The sequence below is a fragment of the Corvus hawaiiensis genome, chromosome 3, assembly GCF_020740725.1.
Source record: "Corvus hawaiiensis isolate bCorHaw1 chromosome 3, bCorHaw1.pri.cur, whole genome shotgun sequence".
NCBI classification, from domain to species: domain Eukaryota; kingdom Metazoa; phylum Chordata; class Aves; order Passeriformes; family Corvidae; genus Corvus; species Corvus hawaiiensis.
The window spans coordinates 41373314-41400962 of NC_063215.1; the positions used below are offsets into that span (position 1 = coordinate 41373314).

General features: G+C 39.7%; 1 protein-coding gene across 7 annotated transcripts in view; it reads left to right on the forward strand.

The window, feature by feature from the left end:
- KLHL32 (kelch like family member 32) overlaps window positions 1-27649 on the forward strand; it is a 124834-nt gene that overhangs the window by 91931 nt on the left and 5254 nt on the right. For 5 of the 7 annotated variants that reach the window (XM_048297188.1, XM_048297186.1, XM_048297189.1 and 2 more), the window contains 3 exons: window positions 14614-15340; window positions 24828-24886; window positions 27300-27492. In XM_048297188.1, the coding sequence (XP_048153145.1) occupies window positions 14614-15340; window positions 24828-24886; window positions 27300-27492 (979 nt within the window). Of the gene's footprint in view, window positions 1-14613; window positions 15367-24827; window positions 24887-27299; window positions 27493-27649 lie in introns of those variants that run through there. The other 2 variants (XR_007202256.1, XM_048297192.1) reach the window with 2 other exon arrangements.

The following is a 27649-nucleotide window of genomic DNA, read 5'->3' on the forward strand; positions in this document are numbered from 1 at the left end:
GGCAAGGAGATAGAAAAGCAGTGGCACTCCTGCATATCCTTTGTTACTCCAACTGGGGCACTCTTGGCAGCTTCCAGATGTGCAAGTGAGCTGCAGAGCTGGGGGTTTCCTTGCCTTGTGACAAAGGGTTCCTTATACTCCTTTGATCACTTTGGACTCCCTCATGCCAGAGAGAAATGGAAGAAATTACGACAAATACACTTGTCAAAAAGATCTTAAGAAGCTTTACTGTGAAGTGGCTTCCAAGCTAGAGGTCTATGTGGGATAGTAATAACAGATCGAAAGATCACAGTCTCTGAAGTGAAAATCTGTGCTGAAGAGCTTTCAAAGTGCTCCTTTGGGTGGAGCCTATTTTAACATTTGTGTGAAACTGTATAGGTCATAATTTTACAAGATTTGTCTGCTAGCAGTTGCAGGTGTTTCAGTTTGCTTGAGGTATTATTTAGTCAGTTTAAATAGTAAATTTATGTTTGTTTTAATCTTGGAGTGGGGAAGCTCTGACATTCCCAATTCATTAGGTATGTTTGAGATCTCAAAAGCAATTACAAATGTGGTTCTAAGTGTTTAAGTCACTTTTTGAAAGAAATAGCTTTCTGAGAACAATCAGTTAATTTTGAAAAATTAATGCAGGATTCATTTTTAAGCAGTGAGTCAATCTGAAGCCCATCATACGGGGATTACATCAAAGTCAATAAAACTGACTGAGAGAGTGGGGGTTTTTCAGCCTGGAGAAGAGAAAGCTTCTGGAAGATCTTATAGCAGCCTTTCAGTATCTAAGAGGGCCTACAAGAAAGATGGAGAGGGGCTTTTTGCAAGGGCATGTACTCATAAGGACAGGGGGTAATTACTTTAAACTGAAAAAGAGTAGGTTTGGATCAGATATACAGAAGAAATTCTTAATTGTGAGGGAGGTGAGGCACTGGCAGAGGTTACCCCAGAGAAGTTGTGGATGCCCCATTCCTGGCAGTGTTCAAGGCGAGGTTAGATGGAGCTTTGAGCATCCTGGTCTAATGGACACTATCCATGACAGGGGGTTGGAACTAGGTGATCTTTAAGATCCCTTCCAACCCAAACCATTCTGTGATTTTGGTTGGAAAATTTGAAGTCTGTGGTTTTGTAGTAACACAGCGTGTTGAAAGCATGCATATTTATAAACCAGCTAAGGAGAGCATATACTTTGAAGTACGTTTTTGTGTGTGACCAAAGATATTAATGACATACAAGTCCTGTATAGCTGTTGTAAAGATTATTATAGAAAATGATACATTTTTATGTGATTTGTTGGATTTGCCTATTAAATCCCTAGAAAATTATACCCTAACAATAGGGAAAAAAGGAATAGGAATCCTTTTACATTCAGGAACCATTTAGACTAATTTTCACAGAGCTGAATTGCATTTTTATAGAATTTTGTCAATTTTGTGCCTATTCCATTTTCTAACAATTTTTTACCAATGAAAGCTTGTAGATTCTTGTCTCTGTAGGGAGCTGCTATACTTCCAAAATATATTTCAGAGGGAAAAATAACAAGAGAGGAATAGCAATAAAAACAGTGTGTATCAGATGGTGAAAAATTGTCTTTTCCACTTACTAATTATGTACCAGCAACTTATTTTAGTGCTAAATGTGGCTATGTAAAGTTTCAATGCATTTGATGTCAACCTGAGCAATTCTAGATTTTGCGATGGTGGCTGCTGGAGGGAGGTCCTTTTCCACTTGCATGTTCTCTGTCCTTACCCTGTTTCAGAAAAGATAAATGCTATCATTAACCCTAATCTCCTTAAACTGAAATCAAATCACAGTTAAGAGCCCTAGTTAAACAGCTGTGTTTATGAAGAGATAAGCTTCTGTTCTTTGCAGCTTCAGAAAAGCTTATCAGATATAAAGCACCTAACAATGTTGGTTCTACCATCACAAGAAATGATGGAGGATCCAAACTTGAGCATTTTGTGATGCACTTGAAAATGGATGGCAAGAAGTTTTTACCTGAGAGCTTCTTGCCATTTGATCCAGTTATTAAAGAGAGGCAGGTTTTAGCGACCCATGAAGCTACATTTTAGGAATGTTTATGATGAGACGATTTCCTTGTCACTTCTAACTCTCTGTGGCTGGACTTGTTTCAAAGGAAAGAATTGAGATTGTGTTTCTGGAAAAAGCGAGATTGAGCTTCTGGTTGCCATATTTTGCATTTAGTTTTATTGCTTTTCTTTGCTCTAGTTTTGTTGGCTTTGCTTTGTCACCCTCCACACTCCTTTTTGATGATCTTGTTAAAACAAAATTTGCCTTGATTGCAGAAGTAAAGCCTTTCCAGTGTGATCATTCCCAGCTCATTTATTTTGTGTGTGGACTCCCCAGTAAGACAGCCATGGCAGTGCACAGGAAAACAGAGTGGCTGTGAGAAGTGGGGTAGCTCTAAAATCTATTGCAACAGGAGCTACACACAAGATCATACAGCTTTTAAATACACACTTCTACATGTGGAGTGTCATTGAGAGGGGTTGCACTGGGCCTTGCTTGCCCCTTCTATCACAGTGGAAGAACCAGTTAGGTGCAAGAAGCACATTCGTATATCTGTCTTGGTAGGGAAGCTCCAAATGACTACAGAGGAAACTCCTCCATAGTTTGAGGACCTGATCACACAAGGGCAGACTTCTCTTGAAGCACACTGTGGGACAATTTAGTCTTTGCTGATCCAAGGTTAAGAAAGAATGCAGTGTTTATTGCCTGTGTGGAGATGCACTTTTCAGCTGCAAAAATATTTCAAGTACTTTTGACAGATGATACTTAGGGAACTGTTTTGTCCTCAGTTTCAGATACCATATTACCACACTTTGTTCTGTGGCATGAGCACCAATATTTCCACAGAATTTTTTGTAGGGAAATAAAGAGACTCAGTTGGACAGATTGAGGGGACAGAAGATTTTGATTAAGGCACCTAATTTTTCTCCGAGTTCCTATTTTGAGGAAGTGGTTAAAATGTAAACTTCTCTCAGGGAAGCCTGAGTTTTACTGCTTAAAAATTGCTTTTAGATACTTGGAAGGAAAGTGCTGTCTAATTTTGAAGTTCAGATTCCCCAGAAGGTGTAAAATGGCAAGCTTTCATGAGCTGTGGTAATTTACAACAGCTGAGAGTTTACCTTCTGTCTGTACCTTACTTCACTTTGAGCTCCAGTAGATGAGAAGTTCAGTTTTTCTATTATAGCAACTCAATTGCTTTATATGATTCCTTACCATATATAATGTTATATATTAATGTAGTTCAGGTAGCCTTTTGTAAAACTATGATTTGTGATCACAGTTACTTTATTGTAAATCTAAAAAAATGGAATATCTTTATTGAGTTTAATCAATGTCTTCTAGGTAAATTTCTTACTCTCATTGCCAGTAAATATAAGAAATGGAGAAAGTGTGTAAAAGAAGTGAATACAATTCTGAAAGCATACATTCTATTCTTCACTGTTATTATAAAACTGGCATTTTTTTCTATGTGTTTCATAGGAAACACATACATAAAAAATATGAAATTACCACTGTTTTTCTCACAAACCTTTTTCATAAAATAATGTCCCTTTTGAGAAGGCCACTATAGTTATGTAGCACTAGGAAAGAAGGAAGCTTGCAGTAAAGCACTGAACTGGCAATGCAAGGGACTGTACTGGATTGATGGAGAGTTTGTCTTTGGATAAAGAATTCCTCTCTCACAAGGATGTTGTGCAGAAACAATTATTGAAAATTTCTGAGGCGGAAATACAGGTGTTAAAATTGTTACTCCTGGAGCTGTTCGATTATGAGTAAGAAATCTGTCAAAGATGTGTAGGTTGTGTTATCCTCCTTGCACCTATTGAAAGACTGTGCAGGACAATTTTTTTGTCTAACAGCAGTTGCTCATGGATGCTTTACAGCTTAAATGCTTTAAGAAGATAGATCTTATCAGCACTTGATAAAAATTGAGAAGTATTTTTAATACATTGTGATTCATTTTAATGTAATTGATTTTTATGAATGTTTGTTATTAATACAGCCGCATTATCTACCTCTTGCTTTGATTACAGCATAATATCATGAAATGCATCATTTTTGGTGCAAGAGACTTCCACCAATAACTCTGCTTGCTGCAGTGTTTTTGAGCTGAAAGATCAAAAATCAAATTTCTGCTTCTTGCAAAGTGGCTTACAGAATACAGGGCCCATGTTCTGAAACTTGCAGGTTGTTACCTTGCCATCACATAGATCCCAAACCGGTGAATCAGCCAACAGGTACAGCATTTCTTATCTAGAGCAAGAGTTCCCTGAGTAATACTCTGAACAAATCCACTGCAGCTTTTGCAGACCGTGATCAGAGGTCAGGAGGACATACTCTAACAAGTGCTTTCATTCTCCAGAGATAATGAAGCTTGGTGTTCTCTAATCTTCCTTTGGGGCCGTGTATTTCCTGAAGTCAACTCATTTGTAATTGGCTTCCCTCTTTATTGCCTGAGCCAATCCCTCAGTCCTCCAAGCCCTGTCCATCTGTGAAGCTGAGAGTCTGACTGCATCACAGTGAAAATGTCTGGGTCTGGAAGGATGCATATTTTTTCTTTCCTGCCAGCTGTGATCTCAGTCTTCAGTTTGGGAATGCACTTCAGGGGCACCCATGTACACAATCCCAGTGCAACTGCTGAAGCAGAAGTCTGGCAATAGTGTGGGGTTGGCTGGGTGGGAGTTGCGGACAAACAGCAGAATGACGGGATCTTTGAATGTGTGCAGTGATGCCTTGTGGTGGGGAAATGTGAATGTGAGACACCTCTCTTTATGCAGAGAAACATTTGCTTTGGAGTTGTCTTCTGCTGCATCCAACAAAACGCGTGTTGGCAGCTTCCCAAACTCTTACTTCCCTTCTTCACTGGTTTGTGAGGAATGTTTTGGGTTCATTCCCAAGAGTTCACTATATGTATGTATATGTATATATATATATATATATATATTTCATAAACGGTGTCTTTATACTTGGAAAAGTTTGGGCGTTTCACCTTTCCTGCCGCTTCAAATATTAAACTCAGCTGTCAGCTGAGTGGAAGCATTGTGGGGAAGTACTTCTTGCCAAATCACTGGCAAACTGGGCAACTTTGGTCATGCTTCTTTTATCTAGGACTTGGAGCTAATAAATCTTAATTGGGCGGGCTTGATGTCTTCATACTCTCTGAGGGTAGTAAGATTTTCCTCACTATAAAAATAAAAAGGACCAGAGAGCCTTTCAACCTCCTTACATCAACAGTAGACTTCAATAACTGTAAATATCATCTTGTGTGTCAGTAAGGATGTGCAAACCTGCTCACAGCTTCCTCTGCTGAGGGCAGTTCCACTTAGGTGAATGTTCTCCTACAGTCCCAAACTTTTAAGGAAGTAAAACTTCCATTGTGTAGTATGAGAATCAATACAGGACATAAAATTTCTTAAAAGCCTTTGGTGTTTGGATCAAACTTTTCTATCCACTCCCCCTTCAGACAAATCTTAATCTTGGCTTCTAGACTGTTTTTTTTTGGTTTGGTATGCTGATGTGAACATTGGTATGAATTCTGTAATGTTTGACAAACTAGAGAGCATTTGATGATGACCAAGATCACAGAACAAAAGATTTACCACTCACTACGTGAAATATTTGCTTTTTTCAGAGGTACGATTCAATTAGATTTTTTTTGTTTGCCTCACCTTCCTTACAGCAGCCTTCTGAGAAGGAGACGGCATATGGCTGGAGCAGGGCTGGTTTGGGAGAGAAAGTGAACCTAGCTGAGGAGGTGCAGGAAATTTGAATCTTTCATTCTTTCCAAATTTAAGCAGCCCCTACATTTTTTCCTTTTTTTTTTCCCCCTGTTCATTTGTGAGACACTCTCTATCAGTGCTGATGAGTAAGGTAAGAAAACCTAGTGGGATTGATTAATTTCCCATCCTTTAAAATGTGGGAATGAACAACCCAACCCACCAGAAAACTAAATATTGATGCTGTCAGTGGCATGATAATTGGTCTCTGCTTTCATCTCCAAACAAACCCTTGCTTGGATTCTATTATTCATTCAAAGAGGAAAAGGGTTATTAATGCAGTGTTCTTTAATTTATTTTTTTCTTTTGTGTGTGTGTGAGAGAGAGAACAGAAGAGCAATAATACAATAAATATATTGGCTAAGAGAAAACATTTGCAAGAGATCCCTGCCCATTTTTTTTAATCTTCTCTTATCATGAAGAATGTGAGCTGTGATAAATTGTTCTGCTAATCAAACAGCATTGAAAGGTTAGGTCATTGGAAGTCTTTAGTCATTTTGTGCTTTTCAAGAGTGAATTTGTTAAAATTATGCTGAATACCCACTTAAAGCCTGGGCTGAAAACCCTACCTGTGTTTTATAACTCTGCACTGTCAGAACCCATAATAAGTCAAACATTCTTTCAGAGGTACTCATAAGGGAGAAAAAACCCTGTAAATTTAAGAGTAATTTCAGATTGTAAATGAAAAAGAGAGGCACGACTGTTCATTTGCGCCAATCATGCCTTCCTTTCATCTGCTCTGATTAGGCCTGGTGCGGTTTCATCAAACTACTCCATCACTGAGCTGTCACTCCAGTCGTCTGTTGATTGAAAACAATCAGGGCTCTGATGGCACAATTATTCTGACCCTTTAACTAGAGGCTGCTGTGATAATGAAAGGTTGATTATGATAGTTTGTGCCTCTTTCAGTTTGCCAAGAAGGTTAATTTGGGCATCAGACGGATGTTTAATGGGCGCTTGCTGGCTACACTGAGGTAAATGAGAACGTGCAGTCTTCGATATTGCACGGATATAGTTTGGCTGTCAATCATTGTCATTTTGAGTTTGTGCCTCACACTCTGGAAATCACATTTTATTTTTTCCTTGGGATTTAATTTATTCTGTGCCCTGAGGAAGTTCTTTCACTCTGTGACCTTCACAGTAGCTTTCTCTGTCTTTTTTCGCTTCCCTCACATGGAGCCCAAAGGCATAATACATCCAGAGGAACGTTTTTCTTTCATTTTTCACATTAAAAAAAAAAAAAGGAAAATTTAAAATCCCTGTTTATCAGCTCACCCTGAACAGAACAAATGTTTTAATTCTGATTCTAGAATCCAAATGTGCAAATGGAAGCACGCCTGCTTGCTAACGCAGCGCCACACCGGGAGCTGCTTACGTAGACACACATTTGTAAAACTGACAAACAGGTAATTTAAAAATGTCTCTGTGTAAAGAGGGTGGGGAATGGCACAGCTTTATTTTCACAGGCTTCATGCATATGCCTTAGCTTGGTGCCTTGTAAATGTGGTCTTAGTCACTGTATTGCAACTTTTTGGGTTAGAAAGTCTCTCTTCAGGATTCAGGGGCAAAAGGCATTTCATTGCTGATTCATAGATTATTAATATTTACTGTGTTCAGATTGAGAGAATCATATGCATAATTTTGTAGTTGTTTGGCTCAAGGTGCAAAAGAAATGCAAATACCTCATAATTTTGATTGTTCCACATGCAGCTCATTAGAGTCTTATTTTTATGCACATTTTAAATTCAAAATAAAAAGAAGAAAAAGATTTCTATCTTTAAAGCTCTCTTGCATCTAGGCTCAAGACACTAATTCTCCATGATGTCCACAACTGTAAGATAGTACCTGATTGATAAAATTGCAGAGTGAGTCTGGAGGCTGTGCTGAGTGGTTACTAACGTCTAAAAATATTCATGTGTAACTCATGGCTTTGAAAAATTGTGTGCATACGGTTTTTTGTGTGGTGGGGTTCTTTTTCCTCAGCAACAATTCTTACATTTTTCTTCCTAAATAGGTGATACAGACCAATTTAGTTCATCCTACTTAAAATGCTTAAATGAATATCCTAAACCCCTGGGTTTTGTCCTTTATAGCCTCTAGAGAGAGAGGGGAGGACTAAGACCCTTTAGAGACCCAAATTCAGGCCCTTTGGAAATCCATCTTCATTTTAGATTAGGGGAAGTTCCTCTGTAGCCCTCAGTGGACTTTGTTTCAGAGCTTTAGTAAATGTCCTGGTTTACCCATGCATTCTGCTCCTGTACTTGAAATGTGAAGAGCCAGAGTGTTGCTGACAATTGCCACCTGAAATGTGGTTTTGAGACAGGAGGTCCCAGTCTGGAATACCTCAGGCTTGCTGAGTTAGATAAAATCCAACAAAAGACAAAATTATGTGCGAGTTTACAGCCAAAATATATATTTCTAGTGTTTCAAAGACCAAACAAGTAAATTTCAAGTTTTGCTTTTTGAAGTTCCCTTGGTGGTGCTTTAAGGTGATTGCTGTAGTAACTGTGTTCCTTGCACAACTCTTCTTGGCATCAAAAATCAATAGGATCAGTCTATAAGCACTGTCCAATATGCTAAGGATACAAAGATATTAATGTGATATTTTTCTTTTCTGGCCAAAAATTTTTGCTTCTGGTAAGGAACAGAAGAACTGTTCAGGTGAGATTTGTAGTTCTTTCCCTTCCCCTCATATAATATCATCATCAGATTGTCATGCACAAATTGGGTCATTTGTGTTGCACATATCAGATCTCAGTCCAGGAAAATACATCTTTCCACAATTAAAATTTTGTTTTCTCTTAGAATGTTTACTAGGTTATTATAATTAGGATTTCCATTTGTTTTAATAAGACAGTGTGAATTCATTGCTTTAAAATCTTAGAAAATTTGTTTCTTTCTATTAGTTGTTGCTAAAATAAACAAAATGAAAAAAACCCAACACTTCAACCCTCTAATTTTTTCCACTGCTGTCACTTTTGGACTTCATCTCATTTACTAGACACCTTGGATGATATAAAGTAGCATACTTGCTACTGGTCCACTGGGCTACAACATGAATGCATCAACTAAGGAGCAGACCAAGATGACTTTTAATAGAGTTCCTGTGGCCCCTCACACAGAGCCCAGGCTTAGAAAAGTTTTTTCTTTCTTGGACCTCTGTCAACAGAAACTTTCCCTGCTGCTGGCTTTGTGACTTAGAGTAGTTTCTAAGTGAACCTGAGTCTAATAAATATGAGTATGTCAAGCTTTTTGCACTCATGAAGTAGCTTGGCTTTTCTGATTAGAAAACTTGGTGTGATGTCAAGTGAAGGTTTGGCACGTTTCCCAGCAGAGTGGCTGGAGAAGGATTGCAGGGGATGCTGAACAGGCAAGGCACAGGCGTGATGGGCTCTCTTGCTCCCTGGGATAGCTGGCAGCCCAAAGGACCAGGTAACTACTTCTTGCAGGGTTATCTCCAACAGGAGTGAAATTCCTAGTTCAGCTTTAACCTCCTCTGCCTCTGTGGCCTCTCCGGCTGCGGGATGTGCGTGGTGTGTACACCATTAACAGCAGGGAGGGAAGAACTGCGCTCCAAGCCTGTGTGACTTGGACTGTTGAAGCACTGTGCTGGAAGCAGAAGCAGGTGTTGGAAACACAATGAAATCGCTATCCAACATGCAGATGTACTTTGATGTGTGCTCCAACTGTGCCACGACATATTTTTCCATCTCTTTTCTGCTGTTTTGAGAATGAACTCCATTGCTAAATCACATTATGTGACCTTGGAGAAGAAAGATCCTTTGGGTTAAAGCATTAGAATAAGAGAATTTATCTGGTTTGAAAATCCTGTCCTTCTGAGGGTCTACTTTTGTCATTTACTTAGTTTAGAAGATGAATATGGCAAAATATATTATTTATTAAAGTTGATATAGGCACTAGGCTGTAGCTTCCTTTACTCACACACTCATACATTAAAATTAATAGAAAAGAAGCTTCTAGCAGTTTAAACAGAATTTGCCTATATGGCAGTAGGAGTAGGAGTCTTTCCTTATTTTTGTAAATTATTTAGCACTGATACAAATATTTTAAACCCCAAAATTGTGGATGCTCTTTTTTCTTTTTTGCTTGCTTGTTAGCATTTTAAACACAGCTGTGATTTCAAGTGCTACTGGTATTTCCTTAGAGAAGCCAGAATATCTTTTCTTGCAGCATCATAAAGTGTGTAATGGCTTTGAGTTTATTTTGCCAATACTGATTATAGTTGCTAATTGTTACTGCCAGAGAGGCGAAAACATAGACACTATAGTCAGTGTATAGATGGGGTGGATTTTGGGATTTTTATGTAGGCACCAGGTTTTTCGGTCTAGATTAAACAAAACCTGAATAAAGGTGTTGGAAATCGTATTGATAGATATACAGATGTTTGCTGGTCTTGTACATGGAAGTTTCTGTCTGCCGTATGTTGGTGAGAGTTATATTTGCCTCCTTTGCACTGGAGGAAAGTTAGAACTGTGTTAACATCCATCAGTGGCTACTTCTACTATAACTGAAAGACTTGTTTGAGAATTCAGTTTTCTTTCTTTTGAACTTTTTCAGCCTTCCAATAGCTGCCAAACCATCCAGTGACTAGAGTATCTGTTCACCCACACGCAATTTTCTTCCATGCCTCCATAGTGTGAGCCACCATGTTCTGCTAGAGAACATGGTAACAATGTGCTGCAAAACCAATGTAGAAATCTAAGGCTCAGTTTGTGAGTGTTCCTGAAACCAGATGACCTGTTCCACAGCCTTGTGTCACAATTTAGGAGTTGGTCCTGTATTCTGTAAATAGGCATATAGATACCTACATTTGTAGGTTAAATTCCTAGCACTTACTTTTAAGTAGTGACCCAAAATGAATTTTAAAATGGAGTAACAGTTATTGTCACAAATAGCAAGACAAGGAGATAAAAACATTATAGCTTTTAGCTCTTACGGCCTTTTTTCTGCCTTGGGGTGTCACAGACTAGGTGTGGGTCATGTGGAGCACTGTAGTCAAATTGTGTTCAAACAGTAGCATGAGTTGATTTGGAGAGGAGCTTCTAAACAAATTCACAGACCTCAGTTGCTTCCCCAAGACTCAGTGAAGCTTCTCTGCATTCTGTCAAATGCCTACAGACCATCCAGGTGGTATGCAGGGTTCTTAGTCCTGCTTTCTAAACTCATACAGTAAAATGCTCTCTTCCACTGCAAATTGACCTCAGACATGGAGTCTCGTAAGAGCCAGTAGCAAACTACACAAGAGACAGCCTGGGATTCACCTTGTCCCCCCATTGCTGTTGCAGCTGCTTGTCAGAGGGGAAAGGTGGAAGTAACGTAGGCCAAAGGTACCTTGAGGTGCAGCATGTAGAGAATCCCAAGCAGGTTGCAATCAGCTTAATTTGGAAAGATTCAAAGGTTTACATAAAAAAGATTCAGGACAGATGAGTGGGGATAAAATAGTGTGGAATGGGTAGAGAAGATTTTAGTTCAAGACCCAGAATACACTGTACATCTCATGAGTGCCAACAGAGTCTTTGTATCATTTCGCAGCTATCACTGTAGTGGTTTAGAAATTCTGTGACTTTAGAGAATAGTTAAACATTATTGGTTTCAGTGAAACATTTTTTTACAACTCCAGTACTATTCTCAGTACAGACCTAACTCAGTATGAACCAAGCCGCATATGCCAAACTTCCTACAGTAGAGAAAATGTATTGTAATGGAGATGTCCATGTCTTCTGTGCAGATCATCACACATCCCATATCCAGAAATGAATGCAGGTACCATGTCTTTGACGTTATGAATGTATGTGTTGTTGCTTGTGTGTTTATACAGTATTTATTGGGGGACCAAGAGGAGGACAATAAAGGAAAGCAGATGGATGAAGTTCTAAGATATTAATAAGGCATTAATATTAATCTTCCTCTAAAAGTCTTGTGGTTACCAAGTCCTAGTTTACATTAGTGCCTATCTTTTACAGAGTCTATAATGTCTGTCACTGTAGCCCAAGTGATACCTCTGTGATGCCATTAGAGATGTGAGCAAGGGCATGAATTTATAGTTCCAAAAGTAACCAGTCTGTTGGATGCAAGTGCTAACAGACAAGAACTAAGTTTTGGTAAATTCTTCTATCTCAATATAGCAACCCACAAATCATTCAGTTGCTATATATGCTGAAGATAGCCTGAATTTCTCTTCAATTTCAAGTGTCTGAATGATGAGTGCTAAGTGCCTTTCAGGAATCATTCACGTGGCCAAAGACACAGAATAGGAAGTTGCCTAATAAAACTCAGTAGGAGACACCTGACACATGGGTTTGATGGACTTAGAACACCTGGCTGTAAAGCTCAATGACTTCAAGTCCATGAACATTTTCAAATGTATTTGATTAATGCCTTTTTACTAGCAATTTGAAATACATATAGCTAATGCATGTATTTGAAACTCAATATAGCATTTAACTGACTGAACTACTGTTGCATTTTTGATGCCCTTCATTGATTCTTTGTTTCACAGGGGATCACAAGGAAGAAAATGTGTTTCAAATTAATCTTAACAAGAAGGTGGTTTTGGTTTGTCATCTTCCCTCTCTGACAGAATACAGAAGCAGTAATAAATTTAATATATCTTATATGAAAGCTATGAATAAGAGAATAATTTTCAGCTCCTTTATGTGACATTCCCAAAAATGGTACAGGGCAGTAAGATTTAACTGAAAATTTTTTTATCACGCAGCTGGTTGAAAACACCCATGCCACGAGTTCTGTGTCAAAATAATTTGAAGTATCCAGTAGGGTTTGTCCTTATCAAGAACTAGTCAATGTCTTTGAAAATGACTTGGATGAAAGAATAATAAGGGATTTATGTTTATAGAAAATCAGAAGGCGAAATGGTTTTCAAGCAGTTTTGAAAATACAATTAGGATTGAGAACATTCTTGACTGAAGCAGTGGCAGTGGCCTAAAGTAACAGTAGGGAGTTTGGTAATGACAGAGAAAGCATGACATGCTGTGAAATTTCTGGAGAAAAAAAAAGAAAAAAAGAAAAAAAAAAGTGGGAATAGTACTCAGTCATAAACTTCAACATGGATCAGCAACATCGTAGTACAATGACAGTCTTACATGGTGATGTGCAAGCAAGAATGGCATAGATTATCCCAATCAAAGAGATTCTTCCAACCTATTCACTACAGCTAAAGCTATAAGAAGGTTATATACAGTTTTCAAAAGCAAACATTAAGGATTTAAATACCTGCGGGATTTAATATCCTAACCCAATCCTAATCCTAACCCTAAATCTAACTAACCCTAAAACTAACTTTAAACCTAACCCTAAGTAACCCTACCTAACTAACCCTAACCCTAATTAACTAACCCTACCCCTAACTAACCCTAACTAACTAAACCTAACCCTAATTAATGCTGACCCTAAGTAACCCTAACAAAATAACCCAAAAGCTAACAAACTAACCCTAACCTTAACAGTAACTAACCCTAATAAACCCTAACCCGAACCTGCTGACCCTAACTCTAATTAACTAACTCCAACAGTAACCCTAACTAACTAGCCCTAACCCTAACTAACCCTAAGTAACTAACCCTAACTAACCCTAAGTAACTGACCCTAAGCCCAAATCCAACTAACCCTAACTAACTAACCCTAACCCTAACTAACCCTAATTAAGGATTTCAGTAACAAAGAACTGTGAGCCAAGCAACAGGGATTTAGAAAATACGACCCAAGATGCATTGAAATACCTTTTTTCATTTACTGAAGAGGACTCTCACACCAATATTAAAATGCATCTGAGGTGGAGAAGAAAAAGAAGGTAACAAAATGCTTTTCATCCTGTATGGATGAATCACTTTCAAGGGTTGCTCTGGAAGATAAACCCAAAGGTGGAAAATGGGATGATGAGTTTAAGGGTTTAGAGCTTTTGCATGTGTAAGAGGAATATTTGTCTGAGAGATACCAGAGTATGGGAATGGTTTTCCTGAGGAAGTTTTGGTATCTTCATTACTGGATGTTTTCAAGCATAACTTATACAACAATTCTTCAAATGGTTTAGGCCCTTCTTAGCCTCTTTTTAGGACCAGTTGGGTTCAGTAAGCTTTATGTAATTTGAAAGCTATGTTTAATTTTCAATGTTGGTACTAGTTTCAATTGCTGAACAGTTTTAGAGTTTTCCTTGTTGCTTTCTGTCTGCCCCAAACTAGCAGAGACTCTTCTGTGCTTCTCTCTTCTCTGACTTAATTTTTTTGTCCCCTTACACCTTTCTCTCCTTTATGAATAAAATAAATGAGGAAGAAAAAAATATTGAAGGATTTAGTATGTACTGTGTTATATTTCTTCGATATTTTGTCATAAACAGGATGAAATATGAAGGGCAGAAAAGGCTTTTTTTTCTTATCTTCTGATATTAGTCTTCTTTCTAGTCTATCAGTGATCCCATAGCCCCTAACTTTTTATTATTTTTCCAGCAGCTTGGTTCAGGGATAGTATGGTCTCCAGCAACACTAACAGGTTGTACAATGAGAGTATTGCATAGCAGCTGACAATGCTGTGGAAATTGTTTAGGGGAACTGGTGCAATACAATGCTTTTGTAGATACACTGTAGGTAGAGTCTTAATAGGTATCTTTTTATGTGGACTAATAGGCTTTCACAGCTGCTTTTTAGGTGGATAGATAGATACCATGACTGAGGCAAGTATATATCTGCTCTTGGAATGCAAGCAAATTTCAAGAGACCAAATTTTGACAGAACTGTACGCAAATAACACGTCTTGTTTTTCCCTTCCTTCCCCCCATTTTTAGCTGGCCGTGAGGTGGCTGGAACACAACTGCCGCTACCAGTACCTGGATGAACTTCTCCAGTACGTCCGCTTTGGCCTTATGGATGTGGATACACTGCATACTGTAGCTCTTACTCATCCTCTCGTCCAAGCCAGTGAAACTGCGACAGCGCTCATTAATGAGGCCTTGGCTTACCACCAGAGCGTCTATGCGCAGCCAGTTTGGCAAACGGCAAGGACAAAGCCTCGCTTCCAGTCAGACACTCTTTACATTATTGGGGGCAAAAAACGAGAAGTCTGTAAGGTGAAGGAATTACGATACTTCAATCCGGTAGACCAAGAGAACGTTCATATTGCAGGGATCGCTAACTGGAGCGAGCTGGCGCCTATGCCTGTGGGGAGGAGCCACCACTGTGTTGCTGTCATGGGAGACTTTCTTTTTGTAGCTGGTGGAGAGGCAGAGCACTCCACGGGGCGCACGTGCGCCGTGAGAACTGTCTGTCGATATGACCCCCGCACTAACTCCTGGGCGGAGATAGCTCCGATGAAGAACTGCCGGGAACACTTTGTGCTGGGAGCCGTGGACGAGTACCTCTATGCCGTAGGGGGCAGGAATGAATTGCGTCAAGTGTTGCCTACAGTTGAACGCTACTGCCCCAAGAAGAACAAGTGGACCTTTGTTCAGTCCTTTGATCGGTCGCTCTCATGCCATGCGGGATATGTGGTGGATGGTCTTCTTTGGATATCAGGTAGAAAACGTTTCACACAGTTTGAGGTACTAACAAAATACCAAAATACTGTCTTGAATTAAAGTAATAAATCTTCTTTGGTTTATATGTCATGATAACTTTTCTCTTAGGAGAGGACAAAGAACTGAAGCCTCATTAGAAGTATAGGAGCATAACGTACCTTATACATACACTCTTGGTGTTTCAGAGCTGCTGCTATCATATGTGCTATCTCCAGTTGCCATTCATAAATCACAGTGAACTGGAATGATAATGCACTTTTGGACAAATTTCCAACGATAAATTCTGTGTGCTTCCTAAAAACAAACAAAAGAAGACATTGTTTCTGTAATATGATCTGGTTCTTTTGACAGTAACAGGACCCAAGGGAATGGCCTGAAGTTGTGTCAGGGGAGGTTTAGGCTGGATATCAGGAACAGGTTCTTCACCCACAGGTTGATTGGGCACTGGAACAGGCTCCCTAGGGAAGTGGTCACAACACTAGCCTGACAGAGTTCAAGAAGCATTTGGACAATGCTTTTAGGCACATGGTGCGATTCCTGAGCCTGTACAGGGCCTGGAGTTGGACTTTGATGATCCTTGTGGGTCCCTTCCAACTCAGAATATTGTATAATTCTATGATTCACTTATTCCTTATGATGAAACGGAAAATTAGGTGCTTGTTAGCTTGTGTTGTTCCAGGGCTTGAAGGCAGGTGTATGATTTGCTCCCACTTGCTCTTCAGGATATTGTAACAGGCCAAGATGACTTTTTTTTAAAATCATCCATGGCTCTGTCCATAACAAGTGCACAAGACGGTCTGGATGTAATCATAGCTTTATGGCACAGATAGATAAATGTATAGACCCTATAATCCTAAAATAACTTATCATTTGCAACTGAGTCTTTAGTTGTTATGTTCCATTGATGGGGGTGGGAGGACTTAGTTTCCTCCATGTTTGTAGTGACTTTTCTGGTATTAGTTATTTTAGAATACAGTCAATGCTGTCTCCAGAAGATTTGACAGAAAAATATTCCCCCTTTACTAAGAAGTATGCCACGGAAGGTTATATAGTTATAATATTTATTAAGGAAGCTAATGTGTAAATGGGGCCAGCCCTTGAGGTAAATGTTCAGTGATTGGCATCTTCACCGTAGGTACCCTCTGGAGATTTTAATATGGTCTGGAATGCCTCTGGTGAAAAGATGGAATATGAATGGAAGATGAACTTAGCTTCTTAGGCCTTCGCTGTGCTTCTCAAAGTGTGTTGTTTAGGTTAGTGGATGTACCTTCCTGTCCCTATGGATTGAGTGCCTCATGGGAATGGATTCCCAAACACTGGCAGGGGAATTAGCAAGTATCTATTTTAATACATATACACTAAAGTAATGAATGATGACTTTGGAATTAAAAGCAGGACAGAACACAGAAAATCACCAAGATCCCTGGCAGGTTCTTTGGGTTGCTTTCTTTAGTGACCGTCATTTAAGGAGTCTTCTAGAGTTTGTGTTGTGTGAATCCTTATCTGAGACCCAGTTACAGTACAGGAACAGGATTTCTGCTTTAGGCTACCAGCTGGGTGTATTCAGAGCATTATCCTGTTTATTCACTACCATTCCTGTTTTATTAGTGGAGAGGGATGTGTGTCTGTGGTGGGAACTTCAAATACATGGATGTTACTACTACTGTGCCTTGATTGCTGGGTTTTTTTCCTGTTTTGTGGTTTACATTTGTCAGTATTTATGAAGAATAGGACTTTTTAGAAAATGGTGTTAAGCATTCTCATATAAAATCATTGAATATGCACTAGAAATCCATCAGTGTGGTCTTTCCTCCAGTAAATGAAAAAAGTAATAGTTTTTGTCTTAATTTCATTTAAAAAACCTCAAACCAACAAAGCAGAACAATCAAAACTCAAGAAAGTATTTGATAGCAATTTTTAAGTCAAACATGGGTCTGGTTGAAGATTAAATTTAATCTTTCAAGATTTTCCAGGAAAAGGGAAATTATGCTGAGGATTAATTCATGTGCTTAGTTATGTAGGTGAAATGCATGCATGCCTGTGTGTTTTAAATTCCACTTGTGTTTATAAAATGATGCAGTGTGATATTGTGTTCAAGGATATGTCTCTAATAGAGCTGTAGAATCCAGGGAAGAGATAAATGGAAGCCTACTGGACGAATTCTTTAAAACTGGGCAAAACAACAAAAAATATTTTATCAGTATTGTTCCATTTATACTTGAAAATACTACCAACAGTGGAATAAAGTAGACAGGGATTTTCAGTTGTATTTTGATAGGTTCCAATAAAATGCTTAGAAGTTTTGAGTTGCTCAGTTCTGACAGGTTATTATGAAGGACAAGAACATACTTACTACACTACACTTCAGTAGGTATTGATCTGAATTTTGTACTCTCATACTGAAACCTGGCTGTTTATCGAATAGAGTTATTTTAAAAAGAAAAGTAGATGGAGATGTAATAAGTACAGCTAGCTTTCTATTATTAATTAATTGCTTAGGACTAGAATGTAGCTCATGGTACATGTACGTTCAGGGGCAGGAGAATAGTAGAGAGAGATGTTTTATTGTACCATAGTCACTGCTGGAAAATCCACTGTTCATCACTGAATATAAGATGTTAGCATAAAAGTAATTAGTAATGCAGGAGGGAACCTAATTTTGAAGTATGTGGCCTAAAATTAAGTAATTAAAAAATTAGTCTGAGTTAGAAATGTTTCTGAGTTGTATCCCTGCTGCTTTTTCTGGGAAATACAGGTCATCAGCAAAGAGCTCTCAAAGTCAGTCTGCTACTACCAGCTGGCAAGGGAACCATGGAAATGTGCCCAGGTTTTTAGTGAGGGAATAAATTAAATAGTGATAATTTAAGTTTCTAGCCCTTCTATTTGTGGAGAGAGTCATCAAAGCTTGATCTGCACACTGACCATTTACTTACTCAGTGCTTCTGCTACAGCCCCATGCCCTCTTAAAGGCTTTGTTGATCAAAAGCTGACTAAAGGGATTTCTATTATTATTGGGATTAATTTTCAGCTTTGCTTTGCTGCTCCTTTGGGACAAATATGACAAGGATTCAAAAATAATAGAGAATAAAATCATGGCAAAGGCAGCAGGAAAGGAAAATGGACAAAACAAAACACTGTACGAGTGTACACAATGGCAATAGGAGGTGGGTGGCTGGTGTTCAGGTGACAGAGGGACTCCTAAGCTGCTACCACCTCTTTAGGGTTTTTAACCTGACAGAAGCAGATTAAAAGAGGGAGGCTTTTGCACACTGGAAATAATCAGACCCTCTGCTTAGCACAAGTGGGTTCAGCCCTTGAGTTTTCTGTGCTCCATTTTTTATATTCATGTCATTATTTATTGTTTTTCGCCCACACTCTTCATTTTATTTTCTTATTTAAAAAAAATACATGAGAGTTTATTAAAAAATATTCTGGTTTTGACTGGGATAGAGTTAATTTTCCTTATAGCAGCTAGTCTGGGCTATGTTTTGGATTTGTGCTGGAAACAGTCCTGGTAACACAGGGATGTTTTTGTTATTGCTGAGCGGTGCTTCTACAGAGTGAAGGTGTTTTTTACTTCTCACCCCACCCCACCAGCGAGGAGGCTGGGGATGGGCAAGAATTTAGGAGGGGACACACCCAGGACAGCTGATCCCCACTGACCAAAGGGGTATTCCAGACCATATGGTGTTATGCTCAGCATATAAATGTGGGGAAAGAAGGAGGAAATGGGGGATATTCATAGTGCTGACATTTGACTTCCCAAATCATGATTATGCTTGATGGATCCCTGCTCTTCTGGAGATGGCTGAACACCTGCCTGCTCATAGGAAGCAGTGAATTAATTCCATGTTTTGCTTTGCTTGTGTGCGTGGCTTTTGCTTTGCCTGTTAAACTCCCTTTATCCCAACCCACGAATTTTCCCAGTTTTACTTTCCAATTCTCTCCCCGTCTCATGGTGGGGGAGTGAATGAGTGGCTGTGTGAGGCTGAGTTGCTGACTGGGGTTAAACCACAACAAATAAGTTCTCTGTACTGCCATTGCATGGGGCAGGTGGTTTGGAAATTTTATGAAATGGTGATTCTTCTAGGCCCCAGTTAACATCTGATGCCATGACCAATTTCACAAATGAATTCATGCCCCAATGCTTGAAAAGTGAAGTATTTCAGTGAAAGAAAAACAAAGTACACTAAACACTTTGGAGTTCAACATTACTAACAATCATTACCTATAAAAGCGGGGAAATATTTTCCATAAGAGCAAGGACTTGAACCATGCCCATTTCCCTGCATCCTCTGTGGAGCACACATGCAAATCCAGAGACCTCCTTTTCTATACATGTTAACCTTCCTCCACCGGTATAGGTGTAGTGCCCCTGGGGACAGCGAGGGGCAGGGAACCTCTGCCAGGCACTCCAACTCTGGGCCATTCCTGCAGCTGCCTCCTGGGATAATGACACTTCCCCTTGCCTTTGGTGCTCAAGAGATTAGCACATGAAAAGTCTTGTTTAAAACAAAGTGTTACACTGGTGTTTTGCAGAGGCCTGAGTTGTCTGACCTTAAGTGTGCCAGCTAAAATAACATCTTGACATGCACATAGAAACTCAGCTTGTTGGAAGGGGGTAAACAAGCCAACCCTGTACAGTTGCTTTGTATTTAATATAGGAGGGTTTTTTTTCAAAATTCAAGATTCTTTTTGGTTTTTTAACTGTTGTTTTTTCCCTAATGGTGGAGATTTTTGACTAAGGAAATGATGCTGATAACATAGTTTGAAGAATTATGCTGAGTTTGCAAGTGATTTGGGATGAAAAGTATGACCTTACTATCAGTATGCTGTTGTGAAGTAAAGATTTTTTTTCTCAGTAAATGTCTATAAAATGCTTTTATGAAAAATAGATCTGGAATAATAGGAGTTTACAGAATCTAACCAAATAAGTTTTACAGTGTGGCTGGCACAGGATTTACTGGGAGTGGGAGGTTAACAAGTACATAAAATTGCCTTAGCGGCCTAATCTTAATCTGTATATGTTCCATATATATATACAGACTTCATTTTTACTGTATTCAAATGAATGATCTCACACCTTTCAGTGGCGGACATTATTGGCTTGATGGCATTGATTCTCCTTAGACTGAATGTAAACATCCAGCTTTAATGATTTAAACCAACCTAGGGCTTGTGCCCCTCTTGTTTGTGGCTCGATTGCATCTGGAGTCGAAGAGCAGTAATCAGAGCTGATGCTGGCCTCTTCCAGGGGACTCCTTACCTTGGGAGAATATGCTCCAGCTCAGCTGTCCTCACTGCACCTGGGCTGGCTGCAGTCAGAGGCAGTGGGTTTGCACATTGAGGAAGGATTATCTTGTGTTTGACACACAGACACCTAAGAGAGGAGAGATTTCTGTTTTAAAATAGCAGAGCACCTTAGGGTAGATGTCATGGGTTGCTATATATTCCCAGGATTTGCTGGAAGGAGCACACATGGGAGCTCTTTGCCAACGTGTAGTTTTACACGTCTCCCCGTGAACTCGGATTCCCGCACACAGCCTAGCGCTTGGGGACTGCAGAGAGAGTTGTGATATTTTCTGGGGGATTTGGATTGGATTCGATTTCTCAAGTCATATGGGGACCTTGCTAGGACACGTTATAAATATGGCTTATAAACTGTCATTTAGGAAAATGTTGAATCTACTGCCTCCTACCCTTCTCTTTTTAGAAGTGTGTGTTTTGAAGGTGTTTCTCCATGCAGTTTGTGGAGTGTCTGGGGGGACTATAACAATGCAGAATGTTTCCCAAGTGTGGGAAGGGGATGGACAAGGTGTGTTTTGGAATCCTCTAGCAATTTCCCCATGTAGAGGGGCACTGTTGCATGAGCTGGGAATTTACAGGCCTTGGAGGGCTTTAAAAAGCAACATTTACAGCCTACAAGAGAGCAAGGGACAGTAACTGTGGCAGTGTAAAAACATTGTAAGCCCATAGGTTGGAGGATGGCCTTTCCATGAGGGTGTGCTCCTGTCTGTAAGTCTTGTCCTGAGGGTGCTCCTTGCCTCCCAGGCAGTGGAATCCTCAAAGCAAGCTGCTCATGTTAAAGTGGTGTAATCATGACTGTTTATAAAAACAGCAAATGCTGACCAAACTGTACATTTTCTGTAATTTAACCAGCCAGACATTTTTTTTCCTCTTTCTCTAACTGTTGGGTTACTACCACATTAGCTGTTATTGCTTGACATCAAATTTAATAGCATAGTTTGTGTTTTTAAATACTTTCTCTCGTTATGATGTCTCTCTATCCTCTCCTTTCCTCATAGAAAACACAGCAGAGAAGTTTAAGAAATTCTCTCAGAATTACCCCATTTCTTTTCTAAGAAAGTATGTATTATTTTTGGTACCATTTAAACTCTTTTTTTCCCTTCTTTTCTTATTTTTAAGAAACATATTGCTGCTCTTTTGCCCTTTCCCAGCTGTCTGGAGTATTTTTAAAAAAAATAGTTCAAGGGGACATTGCAGACTTGTTAAAGCTGAATTTTGGCAGAAAATTTTAAACTTTTGCTATAGCACTTCAAAGTTAGAAGGAACTAGAGTTTGAAAATTGATGCAGATATAAGATGGCATATTTAATGACAGATGTATCTATAGAAACCTGTTAAGATGCAGATTATCCCCCTGGGGAGGGGAGATCAAAACTGCCAATCTATAAAATATACTTGTTAGGGGAAGGCATGGAATCTATCTCTGCGAGCACTTTGATTGCAGGGGACAGTGTAGCAGCATGTGGCATCATAACCTAAGAGCAGACAAATCAGCTTGATGACTTTCAAAGCCAAGAATACTGCTGGAGGCAAGGGTACTCCAGTCTAGAAGAAATTAAAACATATAGAGACTGTTATTAATTCCAGATCTATTTTTGTGTAGTCAAATCTGTATGCAAATCCTTAGCATCTCATTTTGGCAGATTAATCTAAAAGTGAAGAGCAGTATGTGAAGGGAATGTAATGATAAAACACCAGAGATGAGCAATATTGCAGGGGAAAAGATGTAAGCTGTGTACTTGGTGTGAGTGGCTCTTTGTGAAGAGAAGCAAATAATTTTGCTTATTTGCTTATTTTATTATTTTATGAGGAAACAACACTCTTCTTTCTCTTCTTCCTTCACATCTTTCCCCCCAAATTAAGGTGTCCTTTCAGAATGGAAATGTATGACCCAGCACTGTGTTTTGAATGTGTCTCCTGTAGTTTAACATTCTGGAGCTAATAATCCAAGTAACTATGTTTTTTATTTTTCAAAATACTAATCTGATGTCTCATTTTAGACATTATGCTGGGAGAGAAAATAACGGTATGTAACAAAAAAAATCAAACTACAAAAGAGATATTAGGAAAGAAATTTTTTTGTGTGTGGCTGATGACCACTAGGAATATGAGGGCTGCACAACAGTGTAGAGGCAAATTAAAGATTGTGAGATCAGACACAAGAGCAGTCATAGCTTTCCAGTGCCTATTCTTGTGTGTGCACTTCACATGTGCTGTGATGGGCAGGGTGTGGTATAGTGTGATAGAAACAGTTTGGAAAGACTACATCTCATCCCAGCTATCTCTTAGCCTGTGAGCATCTCTGAGCTGGAAGTTTGTGCTGCCCTCCCTGGGTAGGTGCCCAGTACAGGCTGTTGCTTGCAGGGATGCACCCAAGTAACAGCATCATTTCTCCCTGCTGCTGCGGCTGAAGAAAAGAGTCTAAAATAGAGACATTTGTAATTTCTGCTATCGATTCTTGGCCCCACTCAAGTTATTTGGAGTGATCAGAGGGTACTTCTATGTCAGCAAGCAGCTCAGCCTGGTAGGAGCAGATCAGCAGGTAAAACCTTGGCGCCGAGTTCTCTATGTTTACTCCATGTTCCCATCACATTTTTTGCTTTGGACTAGGTTTGTTCTGGTCCTCTGGCTCAAATGTTCCCAGTACTCAGATGGTACAAAGTCAAAAGACCAGTTATTGTTTCACACCCTTATGCTGCCATTAGGAAGTGGAGCACAGCTGGTGCACATCTGGAGCAGAGCTCCTGGTTTAACTTGAGTGCACACCAGTCCCAACCTACAGCCTAAAATGACATGGGGGAAGTGGCAGAGTTGCTTCAAAATCATGGTATGCCTCTGAACCAAAATGCTTCCCTCGGCATAGCTGGAGGCTGGCAAAATGAGGATTCCCCAGCACAGAGCTTGGGGATAAAAGGGAAAAAACCAACCCAGCAATCTTAGTGGGACTGGGCCATAGCTCAGCCAGCAGGAATGTAAGTCATTGTGCTGCTGTCCTGGCTGAAACAGGGTATGCCCTCACAAAAAGGGAAGCGTCAACGAAATGAAATAAGATGAAAATCCTTGCTCTCATTGCTGTGGATTTTGTCTTCTATTGTCCACGTGCCATTAAAACTGTAATATAAATAGTTGGTCTGTCAGTGTTAGTGTCCCTGGTGTGTGGCCACTGAAATGCCCTAGTTCTGCCCAGACCTCCTGGCACGATGAAGGTGAGGTGCAGCTTGCAGGTGTTATTTCTGATTCTATCTTCCCATGGGCCCAGCATGGTGACAGAGAGGGACTGGGAACTGTGGCAGTGCTGCAGTGACACCATGTCCCCAGAAGGCTTGAGCACACTCAAAAACATGTTTGCACAGGTAAGATTACAGACTGAAGAAGTTTTCTATGTTTACTTAGTGAAATTTGCCATTTAAAGCAAAATGCGAAGAGGATGATTGGGCATTAAACATCTCTTCACTGCATTGAGGTAAATAGTTGGTTTGCAGCATCTACTTGGGTCAGACTCTATTCCAAGCTTTTCTGAGGTGCTTTACACCATACTTTCCTGACCATTATTGATAAGTAAATGGTAGTGGTGTTTCTGGTCACTGTGGAGGAACCTTCCAACCTAAGTTTACAACTAAACCAGGAGATGTTCTCTCTATAATACAAACTAAGTACAGAATTTCTTTCAAATATATAGGGGAGCACAGTTGCACAGGTTTCCACTGTGCTCTAACTGGCAGTGGTATCCCCTGTCATACTCCTGGTAAGGCAGAGCTTCTCTCTGACCTCTCCCTTCTCTTTGATGCAAGCCCACCTCCTCCTCTTTTAAACAGTGTCACATGCTGTATGTTCCCTGGAACAGGAATGGGTTTTATCTTTGTGTCTTGATGAAGGCTGAATGCACAGTTACTTATAAACAGATCAATTTTTATCTCATTTTTGGCCCATAGAATTAGCTCTATGAAGGAAGTGTGTGTGGGGTGTTTATTGATGCTATTCTGTGTTTCTGTATAACAAATGGGGCTTTTCCCCTTTGTAACCACATGAAGAAGTGCAGTGGAATGTAAGCAGAAGTGGTAGTATGTAATGTAGTTATTATCTGCAAATGAACTCTAGAATGGGTTATTTTGCTGTACCTGATCTTGGTCCTGGCTTTGCTGATATGAAAAAATGTAACCTGTTTAAACTCTTTTGTAGGAGGAGTAACAAATACTGCACAGTATCAAAACAGACTCATGGTCTATGATCCTAAGCAGGTGAGTGTCTGAGTTATATATGTTTATATGTTTTGTTTTGCTTCAAACAGGTCTCTTAGCAAATGCATAAAAGGATTTTGTAAGGTTAAAAGCACTGACCATTTGAATTAGCGGTGTTTTAAATTCACTTTTTACTGATCTGTGAGTTTAACAGAATAATGGAGACCCCTGACAACTTATTATGTTTGTAAGCCTATAGGCATTAGAAATATCTTAAACACAGAAATGTGCTTTAAATCACCTATATTTATCAGTATTTATTTTGCTTGTTCTTTTTTAAATTTTTTTTCTTTTGTAATCCAGCAGCCCTGGGCAATGTATACTCAAAGTCAGTGTCCCAAAACCGCTGCTTGTCATTGGCATTCTGCTTTTAATTGCATATATGGGCCTTTTTGTTTCCTGCATACTTTGAGAACTGTACTACCTGGCCATGACTTACTCTGCTGACTGCAAGGGTGCCTATCATTTCATTACCCAAGCACCTAAAATATCTTTTAGGGATTATTTCATACATTATGTATGTGTTTTGATTAGGTTAGCATGGCTCAGTAACCATTTCAGAGGGTTAGGGCATGGTTATGCCCTCTTGCTTGTATTAGGAATTAAAAGTCCTAAGGTTGCAATCAGAGTTGCATAGCCTGATTTACACCCACGTGGAAGAGTATTGACTTTTCTGATTGTAGGATAGGGGCTTTGATTGCTGTATTTGGAAAAAAATTGTGCCAGGAGATACTTCTGTGTGGTTCCCACTGACTTTTTTTAAAGCATAGCACATATGGGGCCTGAAGCAGAAAGCAGGAGAGACACACCTGCCTCGTTCTTTTTGAGGTGCAGTTTTATCACTGACTGTACAAATGCTGACTGTCCTAAATCCAAGTAGCAATTACAGGCAGCAATCTTACTTTGCTTGTGAGGGGGGCATGTGTTTGGATACCATGTCTCTACTGTACCTTTCACTTTATTTCTTCACTTGCTGACGTGAAAGTTGCCCCCCAGAATAGCAGTGGTCGGGCTGCCTCAGCGTGCTGTGCTGACGGTGAGGAACCCGGCCTGGTGCGTGAAGAGTTACAGAGGAATTGTGCACTTGCATTCTTCAAACAGGGTCTGCTTCGTGTTTGTACACACAAGCTCTTTTTAAAAATTCTGCTGGCATATTGTTTACGGTGGGTACTGGAAACCATCACATCTGCTTGCATCTTGCACGGAATCTCAATAGCTCTATCACGGAGCCCCAGCGCCGGCTCCTGCGCGAGGCCTTTGTGGCGAGTCGATAATGCCTGCCATCTGCCACTGAGCACACAGCTACCTGCCAACAAGCCGGCTGGGCTGACCTCTGCTTCCCCACCACTGATTAGTATTCACACACCGACTTATTAGAAATGACCCTGCCAGGCCCCTCTGTTTCACTGCCTTTGCAGCGCTTTGAGGCTCACCTGGCAGGCACTGCAGTGGAGGAAGCTAAAGATATAATCAGGGGATGCAGGCAGGCTTTGCAAAGCAGATGGTGTCTATAGTCTGGTGTTAAGAGACTGGACTACTAATGCGAACATTAATGCCTAATATTCAACTATTACACATTGAAATGTATAGCTATATATTGCAGAGGTTAAAAGGCAGAAGGTTTAGAGGCTCTCGAGTTGCTGCACATGTATCACAAAAAATTTCCTCACAGATTCTTAACTTCCTCCACTTAAGTTAATCCTACCCGTTGCCAGGTTGTTTGATTTGGTAGGCATAGCAGGAGCAATTGTTTTCTCAGGTATAAAATACTGTGCTTTAATCCTTTGTCTTCCATGTCTTTTTGCCTCTCCCCTAAACAGGTAAAATTCTTGAATATTGTTAATGAGTAAGAAAAATATGGAAAGGGTTGTAACTTTGTAATTTCCCACAAATAAAGGGTTAACTTTAAACCAAATGCATGAATCATTTGAGAAGATTCTTTAGGAAATTATTTTTCCTGTTGCTTCATTCTCCAAGGATAAGATCAAATAAGCTTCTGAATAAAGAAAGGTAGAAGAATTTCTGTTCTCTCAGAGCTCATTGGTACAGATAATTTTAGCACTGTATACAAAGGAGACATCTAATAGTCTGGTTTAAGGAGAATTTGCTATGGAGTTATAAAGGAAAAAAAAGACCTTTGAAACCTGATGAGCTAGACAAAAAAAAATACAGAGCAAGAAGTACCTTTAAATTAATGAATTTAAATGTGAGAACTGTAAACCGCATGTTGAAAGTCCAGTATCCTTAGTCAGTGTTACAACCAACACACGTTTAGCATATGAACAGAACAAGTATATGCACTTGTGGTTCCTGACCAAGGCTAAGAAGAAACCAGACCTGTGCTGCTGTTTATTGCACTACCAGTATAGGTGAGTCTTTGAGCAGTGCTTGGACAAGTTCCCTCTCTTCCCAGAATAAGTGGTTAAGCCGTAGCCCGATGCCACAGAGGAGAGTGTATCACTCCATGGCCGCTGTCCAGAGGAAGCTTTACGTGTTAGGTGGGAATGACCTCGACTACAACAACGATCGGATCCTGGTCCGTCACATAGACTCCTACAGCATAGATGCCGACCAGTGGACCCGTTGCAGCTTCAACATGCTGACAGGTGAGCATTGTACAAAAAGGGAACTCACTACTGTTGAACTGAAACGTATTTTCCCTTTAGATGCCTTTAGTATGTGGAACTCCATGACTTTGCTACAATTGCTTCTGATTTAGGGACCACTGTTAGCCAAGAAGACACTTTTCTTTACAGTTCTGGC